The following is a 16254-nucleotide window of genomic DNA, read 5'->3' on the forward strand; positions in this document are numbered from 1 at the left end:
CCCAGAGGACCAATTAGGAAACTTTTTCTTTATGGTAGGAGAATCACTTGAACCTCGGAGGTAGAGGTTGCTGTGAGCCGAGTTCACACCATTGCATGCCAGCCTGGGCAACAAGAGCAAAACTCTGTCTCAAAAAAAAACGATATACATGATGGTTTTGCATGCTTTTTTGTTTCTTTGTTTTTGAGGGATTCTCGCTCTGTTACCCAGGCTGGAATGCACTGGCGTGATCTTGGCTCACTGCAACCTCTGCCTCCTGGGTTCAAGTGATTCTCCTGCCTCAGCCTCCTGAGTAGCTTGGACTACATACAGGCACTGACACCACACCCGGCTAATTTTTTTTTTTTTTTTAGATGGAGTTTTGCTCTTGTTACCCAGGCTGGAGTGCAATGGCACCATCTCAGTTCACCGCAACCTCCGCCTCCTGGGTTCAGGCAATTCTCCTGCCTCAGTCTCCTGAGTAGCTGGGATTATAGGCACGTGCTACCATGCCCAGCTAATTTTTTGTATTTTTAGTAGAGACAGGGTTTCACCATGTTGATCAGGATGGTCTCGATCTCTTGACCTCGTGATCCACCCACCTCGGCCTCCCAAAGAGCTGGGATTACAGGCGTGAGCCACCACGCCTGGCTAATTTTTGTATTTTTAGTAGAGATGGGGTTTCACCATGTTGGTCAGGCTGGTCTCGAACTCCTGACCTCAGGTGATCCACCTGCCTGGCCTCCAAAAGTGCTGGGATTACAGGCGCGAGCCACTTCACCTGGCCATGCTTTCGTATTTGTGATTTGTAATTGTAATTTTATATTTTGTGTTTGTAATATAGTGATACTGTGTTCTCTGCAGTGTGTCTCGGCATAACAATAAGTGCTTGAGCTTTGGGAATTTTGAAGCCTGTTGCTCTAGAGCATGTGTTTTCCTTACTGTGTAGTTTTCCAAGGGCTGAGTATGTTAGGATTTATTTGTCCATTTTGCTGGTGGGAGTCAGGTAGGGGTTATCTTGGGATAATGGGATTATCATTGGACGGTAGAGGAGGGGAGGAGGCAGACACTCCTGTGATCTCAGTTTCCAGAAGGCCCGGCTTGGAGTTGGACACTCGCTCATAAGCAGTGAGGAGCCTCCGAAGACTTTTGATCAGGAGCAAGCCTCAGCCAAATGTGGCGCTTTAGGAACTTATTTTCACCAGAGGTCTACAGTTTGGGTTGGAGGTAGAGAGCTGGGGATGGAGGCTCTTGTGAGACTCTAGGTGAGTTTCCAGAGCCTGTTCCCACAGGTGAGGCTGTGTTGGGAGCGGTGGAAGCTAAAATTGAGAGGGATTCTGTTTTGGTGCATATGCCAGGGAGAGGGCTAAATGCAACTGCGAGGACAGGGGCCTTTCCCAGAAAGAGAAGGAGTAGGATGGGGAACTGACTGTGGGGATTGTGACTCGCCAGCTCTGCAGGCAGATGGTGGAGGAGCCTGGGGGGAGTCCTTTGGGGCTGGGTGCAGTGGCTCACACCTGTAATTCCAGCACTTAAGGAGGCCGAGGTGGGTGGATCACAAGGTCAGGAGTTCGAGTCCAGTCTGACCAACATGGTGAAACTCCATCTCTATTAAAAAAAAAATTAAAAATATTCTCTAAAATGAAAAAAAAAATTTTTTTAAAAAGAGAGAGTCCTGTGGAAGCCCTTGGGGGGCAGGGCACAGGGCCGGGGAGAGCCACTAGGTCCTCAGGCTGCTTTCCCCTTCCTTTCTTACTTCCCCACCTCAGCCCTGCCTTCTCCTGCTTTGCCCAAAGATCAAGACCTCAGGCTAGCAAGGACTGCAACTTGTCCCTAGCCCTCATCCAAGGCAGGCACAGATCTCCCGTCCCTCTGCCACCGCCCCCTCCACCTCCAGCACCCCTCTAGTCCAGGCCCCTGTCTCTCTCCCACCTGGATGACTCCATACCTCCTGCCCCTTTCCTCCACCCAGCAGCCCAGTGAGCTCTCAGAAAGGGAGTCCAGGCCAGGTGCGGTGGCTCACGCCTGTAATCCCAGCACTCTGGAGGCCGAGGCAGGCAGATCACAACATCAGGAGTTAAAGACCAGCCTGACCAACATGGTGAAATCCCGTCTCTACTGAAAATACAAAAATTAGCTGGGCGTGGTAGCATGCACCTGTAATCCCAGCTACTCAGGAGGCTGAAGAAGGAGAATTGCTTGAACCTGGGAGGGGGAGGTTGCAGTGAGCCAAGATCACGTCACTGCACTCCAGCCTGGGCAATAGAGTGAGACTCCATCTCAAAAAAAACAAAAAGAAGAGAAAGGGAGTCCAATCCTGTGTGCCCTGTTCTACACCCACCAGCCATTTTCCAGTCTCTTCATGCCCTGGCCCCTGCCCACCTCACCAACCCCTTCTCTGGCACTGATTGTCCCTCCTGCCCCACCTAGAGACTCAGAGGCCTCCTGGCAATTCCTAAAATCCCACACTCCGCCTGCCTTGTGCCACATCACCTAGAATCGTCCATGCTGCTGGCTCGGTCTTGCAGTTTCCAGCACAAATGTCACCCTCTGGGGACAAGCCTTCCCCGGGCACCCTGTCTACAGTAGGGCCTCTTCCCTTCTAGCCATTCTTTCCCACCCCCAGCCATAGTTAACTGGCAGTGTGCTGACTAATCCAGTTTCTGCTTCAATATGTGCTGGCCCTCCCTTTCGCCACGTGATGAGCTCCCCAAAGGCAGGGCCCCTTCTGCCTTGCTTCTGCTGTCTCCACTGTGGCCATCAGGCACCGTATTTGCCAAACACAGCGAGTGACAGAGAGGGGCCTTGTTTACTGAGGCTTCTTGGTGCACAGTCCCTGCCCCCACAGATGGTGTCCTTTGTTAGAGACAGAACCTGGGCCCATGTAGTCAGCATTTAGTAAGGGGGGCGGGGAGCTTATCACCCCTCCCAGATGTGCGTGACCGTGCTCTAGCAGCTGGGAGGACTGCCCGACTGAATTGGGAAGGAAACAACAGTTGCTAAACATCTACCCGCCATTACTTTTCTTATTTTAGGCACTTAATCTTCACACAGTCCTTCAGGGTAAGTCATAGCATTGCCATGTTATAGATGAGCAACCTTATCTGTAAAGCTCATGACTTGCCCAAGGTTGCAGAGCCAAGAGGGGCCAGGCTGTAATGGGAGCCCGGGTCTTTCTGTTACTAGAGCCTCTGCTCGTTCCATAAGCCCACGTAGGGAGAAATGAAGACAGAAACAGGACGCAGGTGTCAGTGCAAGGTGGTGTCTGGCAGAGGAAAGGGTAATTTTATTTCATTTTATTTAATTATTATTATTATTATTTTTTTTTTTTATTTTTGAGATGGAGTTTCGCTCTTGTTGCCCAGGCTGGAGTGCAATGGTGCAATCTCGGCTCACCGCAACCTCCACCTTCTGGGTTCAAGCAATTCTCCTGCCTCAGCCACCCGAGTAGCTGGGACTACAGGCACGCACCACCATGCCCAGCTAATTTTTGTATTTGTAGTAGAGACAGGGTTTCACCTTGTTGACCAGGATGGTCTCGATCTCTTGACCTCATGATCCACCCGCCTCGGCCTCCCAAAGTGCTGGGATTATAGGTTTGAGCCACTGCGCCTGGCCAAATTTTATTTTTTTACTTTTCATTTTGAGCCAGGCACAGTGGCTCACACCTGTAATCCCAACACTTTGGGAGGCCAAGGCAGGTGGATCATTTGAGGTCAGGAGTTCCAGACCAGCCTGGCCAACATGGTGAAACCCCATTTCTGCCAAAAAATATAAACATTAGCCAGGTGTGGTGGTGCGGGCCTGGAATCCCAGCTACTAGCGAGGCTGAGGCAGGAGAATCACTTAAACCCGGGAGGTGGAGGTTGCAGTGAGCCGAGATCAAGCCACTGCACTCCAGCCTGTGACAGAGCAAGACTCCATCTAAACAAACAAACAAACAACAACAAAAAAAAACCTTTTCATTTCGAAATGATTTCAGACTATCAAAATAATACACAGCATTCCCATGTGCCTCTCGCTTCTGAATACTACTGTCTTTCATAACCACAGCATAGTCATCAAAACCAAGAAACGAACATGGATACTATCCTGGAAACTACCCTCAGAGCTTACTCAGATTCATCGCGTTTCCCCACTGCTCCCCTTCTCTGCTCTAGAATCCAGTCCAGGATCCCACGTTGCATTTATCTCCTGGTCTCCAGTCTGAGACAGTTTCTCAGTCTATCTTTCATCTTATCAATACATTTGAAGAACTCAGCCTGGGCAACATAGTGAGACCTCATCTCTGCTAAAAAATTTATAAATTAGTTGCCATGGTAGCACACACCTGTAGTCCCAACTACTCAGGAGGCTGAGGCGGGAGGATTGCTTGAGCCCAGGAGATTAAGCCTGCAGTGAGCTGTGGGTCGCATCAGCGCACTCTGGCCTGGGTGACAGAGCGAGACCCAAAAAAAGAATTACAGATTTGCATTTTTGGCTCAAATACCACCAAAGTGATGTTATGCCTTCCTCAGTGCATCATACCAAGAGGCAAATGATGTCTATATATTGTTACTGGTGACATTAACTTTGATCACTGGCTTAAGGTGAAGTCAGCTAGGTTTCTCCATGGCCTTTATAATTAGAGATAATTATAATGAAGGAGATACTTTGAGATTATGCAAATATCCTCTTTCTCATTATACTTGGTGATTTGACTAGGGTCGCCAGGTGTTAGAGTGTGCTCTTGTGTGTGAGAAACTCTCAGTGTTAGCCTGGGAGCAGAGTGAGAAACCTTCAAACAAATTATAAAAATAACTAGCTGGACATGGCTGTTATCCCTGTAGTCCTGGCTACTCAGGATACTGAGGTGGAAGAATCGCTTGAGCCCCGGCATTGCAGACTGCAGTGAGCTGTGACTGAGCCACCACACTCCAGCCTGGCTGACAGAACAAAACCCAATCTCTTTAGAAAAAAAAAAAAAAGAGGCAGGCACAGTGGCTCTCTCCTGTAATCCCAGCACTTTGGGAGGCCAAGGCAGGTAGATCACCTGAGGTCAGGAGTTCGAGACCAGCCTGGCCAACATGGCAAAACCTTGTCCTACTAAAAATACAAAAATCATCTGGGCGTGGCGGTGCATGCCTGTAATCCCAGCTGCTCAGGAGGCCGAGACAGAAGAATCGCTTGAACCTGGGAAATGGAGGTTGCTGTGAGCTGAGATTGCGCTACTGCACTCCAGCCTGGAGATACAGTGAGACTCTGTCTCAAAAAAAAAAAAGATGTTAATTGTCCCGTCTGTTCTACTAGATAGAACCTTCACAAGGACGGTGACTCTGCCTTGCTCAGTGTGTGTTCAGTGCCTGCCCAACAGCAAGGGTTCAGTAAATATTGTTAAAGAAATGAAAGCGTAAGTTGGCCAAATCCAATTTAGAAATAAATAAAAAAGAGCTGGGCATGGTGGCCCATGCCTATAGTTCCGGCTACTCGGGAGGCTGAGGTGGGAGGATCTCTTGAGCCCAGGAGTTCTGGGCTGCAGTGTGCTATGCCAATCGGGTGTCCGCACTAAGTTCAGCATCAATATGGTGACCTCCCGGGAGCGGGGAACCACCAGGTTGCCTAAGGAGGGGTGAACCGGCCCAGGTCAGAACCAGAGCAGGTCAAAACTCCTGTGCTGATCAGTAGTGGGATCGCGCCTGTGAATAGCCACTGCACTCCAGCCTGGGCAACATAGCTAGACCCCGTCTCTTTTTTTTTTTTCGAGATGGAGTTTCGCTCTTGTTACCCAGGCTGGATGGAGTGCAATGGCTCGATCTCGGCTTACTGCAGCCTCCGCCTCCTGGGTTCAGGCAATTCTCCTGCCTCAGCCTCCTGAGTAGCTGGGATTACAGGTACGTGCCACCATGCCCAGCTAATGTTTTGTATTTTTAGTAGAGACGGGGTTTCGCCATGTTGACCAGGATGGTCTTGATCTCTTGACCTCGTGATCCACCCGCCTTGGCCTCCCAAAGAGCTGGGATTACAGGCTTGAGCCACCGCACCAGGCAAGACCCCGTCTCTTAAAAAAAAAAAAAGAAAGAGGGCCTCCAACAAAGGAACATAAAGACTAAAATAAAGGTTGGCAAAGCCCTTCAATTGTGTGCCCAGACTGCCAATCAATATAAACCCATGGGTACATGGAGCTGACAGTGCAGTGATTAAATTTTACCTAAATCATTTCTACAAATTGCCATGGAAACCTGCTGGTTTTAACCCAACTGTTTGCAGACAAATCAGCTAACTCTTGGGTCTGAAGAACGGCTGCCCCTGCCCCCACAGACACAGTCAATACATGTAGAGATTTAGGGTCCCTCACCTACCCCACCTCCTCTTTTCTGACTCATGCTTAGTCAGCCAGAATCCCTCCCCCTTTTCTGATTACCTTGACGTATAACCCTAAGCACTGCCACCTCACCCCATCCTCACCCAGCCTCAGTTTCCCTTCAGTGAGGCAAGGGCCTGAGGCAGCTCCTTCCTTTGCTGACAAGGCTGACCACATGTTTGCCTTGTAATTTCAATGTAAATTACATTTCAATGTAAAATGAAATTTGGACCTAATTGTTCAAAAAGCAGGGAAAAATAGCCATTAAAAGTATTAAATATGAAGCTTTTTTTCTTCTACAATCTCTATTTTGACCTGTGATGGTTTTGATTTGCTATTTAATGTCATTCTAAGTAAGAAGCATTTAAATTATTAGCAGGAATTGTACCATTCGCTTAATATTGTGCAATGCCTGTTTTAAATACAAATATAAGAACGTTTAACTCATGTAGCATCTCAGAAACTACATATTTCTTTCTTTCTTTCTTTCTTTCGAGACAGAGTTTCACTCTTGTTGCCCAGGCTGGAGTGCAATTGCACGATCTTGGCTCACCAAAACCTCCACCTCCCAGGTTCAAGAGATTCTCCTGTCTCAGCTTCCCAAGTAGCTGGGATTACAGGCATGTGCTACCACGCCCGGCTAATTTTGTATTTTCAGTAGAGACCAGGTTTCTCCATGTTGGTCAGGGTGGTCTTGAACTCCCGACCTCAGGTGATCTGTCTGCCCCAGCCTCCCAAAGTGCTGGGATTACAGGCCTGAGCCACCATGCCTGGCAATAATATTTCTTAGTTTATACATGGATATGTATTTTGTTCTTACCAGGACAGGGTCTCCTCTGTCACTCAGACTGGAGTACAGTGGCACAAATATGGTTCACTACAGCCTTGACCTCCTGGTCTCAATGATCCTCCCACCTCATCCTCTCAGGTAGCCGGGGCCACAGGTGGGTGCCACTATGCCTGGACAATTTTTGCATTTTTAGTAGAGATGGGGTCTCCCCATGTTGCCCAGTCTGGTCTCAAACTCCTGGGCTCAAGCACTTCTTCTGCCACCACCTCCCTAAGTGCTGGAATTACAAGTGTGAGTCACCACACCCGGCCTTCAATTCTTTTTCTGTTTTTTTGAGAAGGAGTCTCACTCTGTCACCCAGGCTGGAATGCAATGTTGTGATCTTGGCTTGCTGCAACCTCTGCCTCCGCCTCCCAGGTTCAGCGATTCTCCTGCCTCAGCCTCCTAAGTAGCTGTTATTACAGGCACGCCTGACCAATTTTTGTATTTTTAGTAGAGACAGAGTTTCACCATGTTGGCCAGGCTGGTCTCAAACTTCTGACCTCAGGTGATCCACCCGCCTCGGCCTCCCAAAGTGCTGGGATTACAGGCGTGAGCCACCTCGCCTGGCCTCTCCAAGTCTCTTCTGTGAGTTCCTCAGTTCACGTTCCCAATAGACTGCGAGTTTTACATGTATCTGTCCCATTCTCCATCTTGTCCTGAGTGCTAAGCAGGGCAAACAGTAGGCACATAATAAGTGAGGGTGGCATTGCATTGGTTCACAGGGTGGCCAAAGGAGTGGAGCTGTGGGGCCTGCAGGCATCACAAAGGGGTCTAGGGGAGCTAGGGAGAAAGGCTGACCAGAGGCCCTCTGCCTGCCCTCTAGGTACAGCCTCTACACCCGAACCTGGCTCGGGTACCTCTTCTACCGACAGCAGCTGCGTAGGGCTCGGAACCGCTACCCTAAAGGCCACTCGAAAACCCAGCCCCGCCTCTTCAATGGTGAGCTCCAACTGCCCCTGGCCAGCATTCCCCATTCTGTGGCCCCATCCTCCCTGCCTCCTCCCTTTCCTAGCCCTGGGATCCCTGCCGATTACGCCGCTATAGCCCATCTCTGTCCCCAGGAGTGAAGGTGCTTCCCATCCCTGTCCTCTCCGACAACTACAGCTACCTCATCATCGACACCCAGGCCCAGCTGGCTGTGGCTGTGGACCCTTCAGACCCTCGGGCTGTGCAGGTGAGGGGAGGGCGGGGAGCAGGGGTTGCCTGGGGTTGCCCTTGGGGACTGTCAGCTTCCCCTTGCTAGAGAGGGCTGTCCCTTGTCCGTCTGCCCATGGGATGTGTCCTGTATGCTCCATGTTCACACGTGCATATGCACACACACGGCCTGGGGGAGGGGGGTGTATGGGGTATGGCTGGGCAGAGGGGAGGGCAGGAGTAGGGGCTGCAGAACCAGAGGGCTGGGGGTGTTGGCCAGGACTGTGGCTGTCTCTCACTCCCATTGGCCCCCTTCTGACCCCCTTTCTTTCTGTTACCTCTGCCTGTCAGTATCGGTCTCTCTGTCTTTCCCTCCCATTCCTTATTTCTCTGTGTCTGCCTCTCTCCATGCACAAGTGTCCCTCTGCCCTCCATGTGCCCTGTGCTGCACACTCCCGCCTCCAGCTCCCCGCTCCCTGCTTTGCTCTCCTCTCCTCTCTGCCAGCACCCACACTCCACACTCAACACTCCTGGCTCTGGCTGCTCTGAGTCTCCCCTGCATCCTGCTCCTCTGTCTCCAAACCTCCTCTCTCCCGCAGGCTTCCATTGAGAAGGAAGGTGTCACCTTGGTCGCCATTCTCTGTACCCACAAGCACTGGTAAGGGGCTACCGTCTTCCCTGGTCCATCCTGGTCCCGGCTGGGCTTGGGCCCAGTGAGGATGGCCGGGGCTGGAGGTCAAGAAGTCAGGCCAGGCCAGCACCCACCTTCCTTATGAAGCCACCTGGATACCAGCAGAGTGGGAGGAGAGGGCAGTCTCCCCCGCCCCCCACTCCATTCTTGGAGGTTCTGAAGCCCCAGAGGAGGGCGGGGCAGTCGTTTCTCTTTCATTTCATGAGCGTGTATATTAGATACCTACTGCACATTGGGCATGGACAAAACTTAGGACTCTCCATAAAGAAATTCTAAGACCAATTGGGGAGATTACCCTGTATCAAAGTGTGTAACAGCTGAGGCAAGAGAATTAGGAGTTCAAGCCCAACCTGGGCAACATAGTGAGACTTTGTCTTCAAAAAAAGAAGTATTTAAGTAGCAGTTGGCACAGGGTACAGGGATGGGAGGCCCCAGGCAGGGTGTGATCAGATCCACTTGGAGAATTATAAGATGATGACTGGCCAGGCATGGTGGCTCACACCTGTAATCCCAGCACTTTGGGAGGCCAAGGCGGGGGGATCAGGAGGTCAAGAGATCGAGACCATCCTGGCCAACATGGTGAAACCCCGTCTCTACTAAAAATACAAAAATTATCTGGGGGTGGTGGTGCATGCCTGTAGTCCCAGCTACTCAGGAGGCTGAGGCAGGAGAGTCACTTGAATCCAGGAGGCGGAGGTTGCAGTGAGCAGAGATTGTGCCACTGCACTCCAGCCTGGTGACAGAGCAAGAATCTGTCTCAAGGGGGAAAAAAATATGCTGACCTGAGCTGAGAGTCCAGGAAGATCAGCTGGCACTGGGTAGGCTGAATTATTGGGGGTGATGTTCTGGGCACGGGATTAGCTCAAACAAAGGCCTAGGGGTGTGGACAAGTTGGCTCAGTCCAGAAGCCACAGCCCCAGAACTTAAAAGCCTGGAGATCCTGTGGGAAAGGGGGGGCTGAGGTGCAGTTGCCTCTTGAAGCCCTCTGCCTGTCTCTGCCATCCTGCAGGGACCACAGCGGAGGGAACCGTGACCTCAGCCGGCGGCACCGGGACTGTCGGGTGTACGGGAGCCCTCAGGATGGCATCCCCTACCTCACCCAGTAAGTCCCTGACCTAGCCAAGAGACAGCCCTTCCGTGGGCCCTTTCCCTCACCCCCAGCCTTCAGTGAAGTGTTTCAGGGGTAGCAGCAGGTGGATCTTTGCCAATGCCCTTCCGTGGGTCCGTTCCCTCACCCCCAGCCTTCGGTGAAGTGTTTCAGGGGTAGCAGCAGGTGGATCTTTGCCAATGCCCTTCCGTGGGTCCGTTCCCTCACCCCCAACCTTCGGTGAAGTGTTTCAGGGGTAGCAGCAGGTGGATCTTTGCCAATGCCCTTCCTGGCCCTCAGAGAACCGATCCCAGCCTATCTGAAGACTGACTGCCCATCCCCCAACTGATCCAGCCATCGTCCCCAAAAGAGGAGAGGCAGGGTTTGGACCCTGGGCACTGGGGTAGCTTCTCTAGTGTGGAAGCCCACCCTCCTGTGATCACCCAGCCCCTTGGGCCTGGGATGGGGGCAGGGATCAGCATGGCACACCTCTTGTACCTTCTCTCCCCTACTGCCTTGTTCCCCAGTCCCCTGTGTCATCAAGATGTGGTCAGCGTGGGACGGCTCCAGATCCGGGCCCTGGCTACCCCTGGCCACACACAAGGCCATCTGGTCTACCTACTGGACGGGGAACCCTACAAGGGTCCTTCCTGCCTCTTCTCAGGGGACCTGCTCTTCCTCTCTGGCTGTGGTGAGTTCCCCCAAAAGAGAGAGGAGCTGCGAGAGGGAGGGAGAGAAGAAGCCAGGGCAGCCGCAGTCCCACAAAAAGCACTGAAGCATTAGTTTTAGCACAGATGTTGCTGTGGTGGTTACTTCCATCTGTTACTCAGGTTAATTTTAATCCTTGCGACTTCCCATGGGGCACATTGGGAGGCTAAGGTAGGAGGATCACTTGAGGCCAGGAGTTGGAGACCAGACTGGGCAAAATAGCAAGACTGTCTCTACAAAAAAAAATTTTTTTTAAAGTGCCTGTAATCCTGGCACTTTGGGAAGCCGAGGCGGTGGGTCACGAGGTCAGGAGATCCAGACCATCCTGGCTAACAGAAACTCTGTCTCTACTAAAAATACGAAAAAATTAGCAGGACATGGTGGCAGCTATTTGGGAGGAGGCTGAGGCAGGAGAATTGCTTGAACCCAGGAGGCAGAGTTTGCAATGAACCAAGATCGCACCACTGCACTCCAGCCTGGGTAACAGAATGAGACTCCATCTCAAAAAAAACTTCCCCCAGCTGCTGGACAGAATGAGAGAATGTCTGTAGCTGAGTAGAGCCCTGCAGGGAATTCGTTTCCCCTGGATGGAGCCTGGTTCTCTGATACAGTGACTGGCAGGACTAGGTTATGAAAAGTTAAGACTCCCTGAGTGAGCCGGTGGGTGAGGATCACAAGTCCCAGGCTGCGTGGAGTCCCAAAGGGCAGTACAGGGGAAGATGTTCCCTTTGAGAAAGAGCAGTGAAGCATCTACCAAGCCTGGGGAAGAGAGTTCAGCTTGAAGATTCTACAGCCCCGCCCTTCAGATGTCACTGTGTGCAATGGAGACCTCAGATGGGCTTGGCCAGAGGTGACCAGTTGGGCCCAGCTCCCAGTGAGAAGGAGGAAATAGATACCTGCATGGGCCAGCCGTGGGTCAGGGCTGGTGGCCAGCCAGAGCGTTACAAGCTGGTTCCCACCCGTGTCTATGTGCCTTATGCCACACTGTGTGATCCTTGCGCCTTGTGACATACCCTCCGACCCCCACCCAGGACGGACCTTTGAGGGCAACGCAGAGACCATGCTGAGCTCACTGGACACTGTGCTAGGGCTAGGAGACGACACCCTGCTGTGGCCTGGTGAGATGCCCCTGCTCCTCCCCATCCTCCAGCCCCATCTCAGCCAGGGACAAGGGCCCTCCCTCCCCTCCCTCCCCTAGAAAGCAGCCCAACCCAGTTTCTGCCCAGAAGCGACTCAGCTCCACCGCTAGGGGTAGGGGCAGCGCTCTGGCCTCCCTTCTTCCTGGAGAGGGGGCTCCGTAACACCTCTGCTTCTCATTCCACCTTCCCCTGGCAGCCATCCTCCAGCCTCCTGGAAGCTCTGCAGGCTCCAGGATATTCCAGAAAGATGTCTAATCGTTCATAGCCCAAGCCCAGAACAGAACATAGCCCTTGCTTCTCTGGGGAGAAGTCAGTAAATCCACTCTGCATGTAACCATTGCCTTGTAGTGCATAAAAACACTCACAAATATCTAAGTTAGCTGGGTGTGGTGGCGCACGCCTCTAATCCCAGCACTTTGGGAGGCCAAGGCAGGTGGATCACGAGGTCAGAAGTTCGAGACCAACCTGACCAGCATAGTGAAACCCTGTCTCTACTAAAACTACAAATATTAGCCGGGCATGGTGGTGTGCTCGGGAGGCTGAAGCAGGAGAATTGCTTGAACCTGGGAGGTGGAGGTTGAGGTGAGCCGAGATGGCACCATTGCACTTTAGCCTGGCAACAAGAGCAAAAACTCTGTCTCAAAACAAACAAACAAACAAACAAAAAAAAAAACAACTCAGTTAATCCTCAGAACATACATTCATTCATTCATTCAACAAATACTTTATGTGCGCCTAACATATACCAGGCTCTGTTCTCGGCACCAGGAACACAGCAGGTCCATCCGTTTCCGGTGTTTTCTCCATTTGCCAAATGAGAAAATCGTGCCTCAGAGAGGTGCCGTGACTAGCCCGAGGTCACACGCTGGGCAATGGTGGAGTCAGGGCTAGAGGCAGACCTGCGGCTCCGGACCTAGCGGTTTTTACCCCGGAACTGTTGCTCCTTTTCACCCGTGGCTGACTTGTGCCCGCAGTTAGAGAAGCAGCTCCTGGAGTTTGGGGTTTTCCTGGAAGTGCTGCCCTCATCCCTGGTTGTTGGGCGCCCATTGGCCTGGACCTGGGGCAGGGAGGACTATTCTGACCGTTCCACCAATCTCTCTGCTGTGTGTCTCATCCCTGCGGCTGTCGGTAGGTCATGAGTATGCGGAGGAGAACCTGGGCTTTGCAGGCGTGGTGGAGCCTGAGAACCTGGCCCGGGAGAGGAAGATGCAGTGGGTACAGCGGCAGCGGATGGAGCGCAAGGGCACGGTGAGGGTCTCCGGGTCCAGGAGGAGCCTCGTGGGTGGGAACTCAGCGTGGGCGGGCACCTGTCTGTGCTGACCCCAGGCCTGCCAGCACCTCCCCAAAGCTCTGACCTGTGTGGTCCATGGGCCCTCAAGTCAGAACTCCTGAACTCCAGGATGGGTTGGGGGTCAGGGCAGGCTTCTCTGTCTCGGGTCTGTTTCCCAACTTCTGTCCACAAAGCCTGGTTCCTCTCGCCCACAGTGCCCATCTACCCTGGGAGAGGAGCGCTCCTACAACCCATTCCTGAGGACCCACTGCCTGGAACTGCAGGAGGCTCTGGGGCCGGGGCCGGGCCCTACTGGGGATGATGAGTGCTCCCGGGCCCAGCTCCTGGAAGAGCTCCGCCGGCTGAAGGACATGCACAAGAGCAAGTGATGCCCCAGCGCCCCCAGCCAGCCCACTCCCCACATGGGGAGGCCACCGCCACCCGCACCTCACCATCCTTCTCATCGCTAACACCACCACCTCCATCGGCGCCCAAGCGGGCATCATCCCCGACACTGCTCAGGGGAGGGAGGGACCAGGCAATGAGACTGAGCCCAAGAGAAGGGGGCTGGTGGGAGACTGTGAACCCCAAAGTGGGAGGCTGCCTCCTCAGTGGAGAGAGGAAAGGAGGGATCTCAGGACACCTCCAGACCCTACCAACTGGGAGGGTCCCCTCCTCCTTCCCTACTCCTGGGATGGCAGCAAGGACATGGGGGCTGCTGTTAAGTTCCTCCCTCGGGATGTCTCATCTCACTGTAGCCCTGGAACTCAGGGTGACAGGGCCCACGACCAAGTTGAGTCCATCTTGCCCATCCCCCATCCAGGGTTGGGGAAGAAGCTCAGCCCCTCACAGTGGCCTCAGGTGTGATGCCTTGCAAAAGCAGCATTCAGAGGGACAGCTGGACTCTGGTGTCCTGAGACTCTGCCCTCCTCCCACAGCCTCCCTGCCCCACCCACCCCTGCAAAGGCATTTTTCAGACAGAGCCATTCCTAAGAGCACTGAAGGTCTGGAAGGCTGGCTGGCCACTCTCTGCCTCAGCAGCCTCCCTACAGCCTGGAAGAAGGCGGGTCCTGGTTGCCATGGAAACCTCCTCCTTGGGCTAAACAGGCGCTGGAGGCTCAGATGTGGAGCCCCACAGTCTTGCAGGTCACATACTCTCCTTGCACATCGGGCCTGGTCGTGCCCACTGGCCTCTGCCCCTGCCCTGAGCCACAGGGGCCCCTCCTTGCCAGGGGAGAGAGAGCCATGGTCCACTTTGGCCACTGCAGTTTTCTTATTTTGACCCTTGTTCTTAGGCCCATCTGACTGCCTTCCTCCATCTAACTAATCTCTCCTGCTTTACCTGCAGCCCCTTTCTTCTTTGAGTTGGTAAAGATTGATTCTGTAACCTGACACTCACCTGGCCCTTTGCAGTTTGCCAGCCACATTCCCCTGTGATTTCCCACTGGATCCAGGCCCTCTCCCCACTGGGAAGAGGAGACTCATGTGCAGGATGGAAATCAAGTCTGTGAGCAGAGTGTGGGAGTGCTCGGCAGCTCTGGGCCCCAGGCCTGGCCCGGCCCCTCTGCTCACTCCACCTCCAGCTCTGCTGATCCTCTAGTCTTGGGTCCAGATCCCTTTGGGGCCACAGCAAGGAACCCTGCAGTCCTAAGGCGGGTGTACCTTGGGTCAGCCAGGAGCCCTCTCTTCTTGTGTCAGTCTGCCCTCGGGCTCTGCTCACCTCTGGTGACCCTCCAAGATGCCTCTACCCTCAGTTTGCCCTCATCATCTGGCCTCTGCGCCCCTCTCCAGCCACAGCCTCTAGTACACTTCAGCAATACCACTAGACTAGTTAGAGTTCCTCACTCACCAAGCAAGACATGCAGTTTCATGCCTCCGTGCCTTCGCTCATGCTGTTTCTTCCGACTGGAATGCCTTCCCCTGCCCCTCCTGCCTCGTCTGCCTGGCAAGCACCTGCTCATCTCTCACGATCCCCTTAAAGGCCCCCTCCTCCAGGAAGGCAACCCCTGTCCCCCTCCCCTGCAGGCTACCTCTGCACTTTGTCAATGCTTCTCTTGTGACACTTATCACACTGTAATTTCCTTGTTTACATGTTTGTCTCCCCTTCTAGACTGTGAATCCTTAAGGGCATGGACTGTATCGTATGCATCTCTGTATTTCTGCGCCTAGCACGGTGCCTAGCACACAGTAGGCGCTCAATAAATGTTGAATGAATGAATGATTTAACCAAGCCTTGATCATTCAACAGCTTGTCTTTGTTGCTACATGAGCGAACGCAGCAGAGAATGTTCTCACAGTTTTCCCAGCTCAGTTTCAGGGCTGCTAACTTGGTGTTATGCACTTCAAGAGCCTTGACCAGAAAGGATGCCCTAAATATATTCCTTCCACGGCCAGGGACATTGGTTCAGGGTTTGCAGTTTGCTTATCTCAGTGTTTCCCAAAGCTTGGGATGCCTAAGCGTACCACTAGCTGAAGTAGGGTGTCTGTCCATGGTCACAGCACAGCAATCAATCCTACTTCAAGGGCACGGCCTTGGCACTAGTGTGTCTTCAATGCCTTTGGGAAGAAAGACCTGGGATCCAGGTTCGTACTTTAGTTAGGGCAAGTGTCTCTAGTTAAACAACAACATCATTTTGTTTCCATTGTATTTATCTTTGGGGTCAATTTTTTTTTTTTTTTTTTGAGATGGAGTCTCACTCTATCACCCCAGCTGGAGTGCAGTGGTGCGATCTTGGCTCACTGCAACCTCCACCTCCCAGGTTCAAGCAGTTCTCCTGCCTCAGCCTCTCAAGTAGCTGAGACTACATGCCTGGCTATTTTTCATATTTTTAGTAGAGACGGGTTTTAGCCATATTGGTCAGGCTGCTCTTGAACTTCTAACCTTGTGATCTGCCTGCCTCAGCCTCCCAAAGTGCTGGGATTACAGGTGTGAGCCACCATCCCTGGCCTTTTTCTTTTTTTCTGGAGACAGTGTCTCACTCTGTCGCCCAGGCTGGCGTGCAGAGGTACAATCTTGGTTCACTGCAACCTCCGCTTCCCAGGTTCAAGCAATTCTTCTGCCTCAGCTTCCCGAG

At 52.7% G+C, this 16254-nt stretch overlaps 1 protein-coding gene across 2 annotated transcripts in view; it reads left to right on the plus strand.

Moving 5' to 3' along the window:
• Nucleotides 1–15406, plus strand: part of PNKD (PNKD metallo-beta-lactamase domain containing) — a 77132-nt gene extending 61726 nt beyond the window's left edge. For both annotated transcript variants that reach the window (XM_002749779.6, XM_035305670.3), the window contains 8 exons: nt 7975–8090; nt 8213–8325; nt 8885–8943; nt 9986–10078; nt 10591–10754; nt 11803–11889; nt 13043–13158; nt 13396–15406. In XM_002749779.6, the coding sequence (XP_002749825.1) occupies nt 7975–8090; nt 8213–8325; nt 8885–8943; nt 9986–10078; nt 10591–10754; nt 11803–11889; nt 13043–13158; nt 13396–13569 (922 nt within the window). In that variant the 3' untranslated portion in view covers nt 13570–15406. The remainder of the gene's footprint in view (nt 1–7974; nt 8091–8212; nt 8326–8884; nt 8944–9985; nt 10079–10590; nt 10755–11802; nt 11890–13042; nt 13159–13395) is intronic.
• The last annotated feature ends 848 nt before the right edge of the window (nt 15407–16254 follow it).

Source organism: Callithrix jacchus, chromosome 6 (assembly GCF_049354715.1).
Source record: "Callithrix jacchus isolate 240 chromosome 6, calJac240_pri, whole genome shotgun sequence".
In the NCBI taxonomy this organism is placed as follows: domain Eukaryota; kingdom Metazoa; phylum Chordata; class Mammalia; order Primates; family Cebidae; genus Callithrix; species Callithrix jacchus.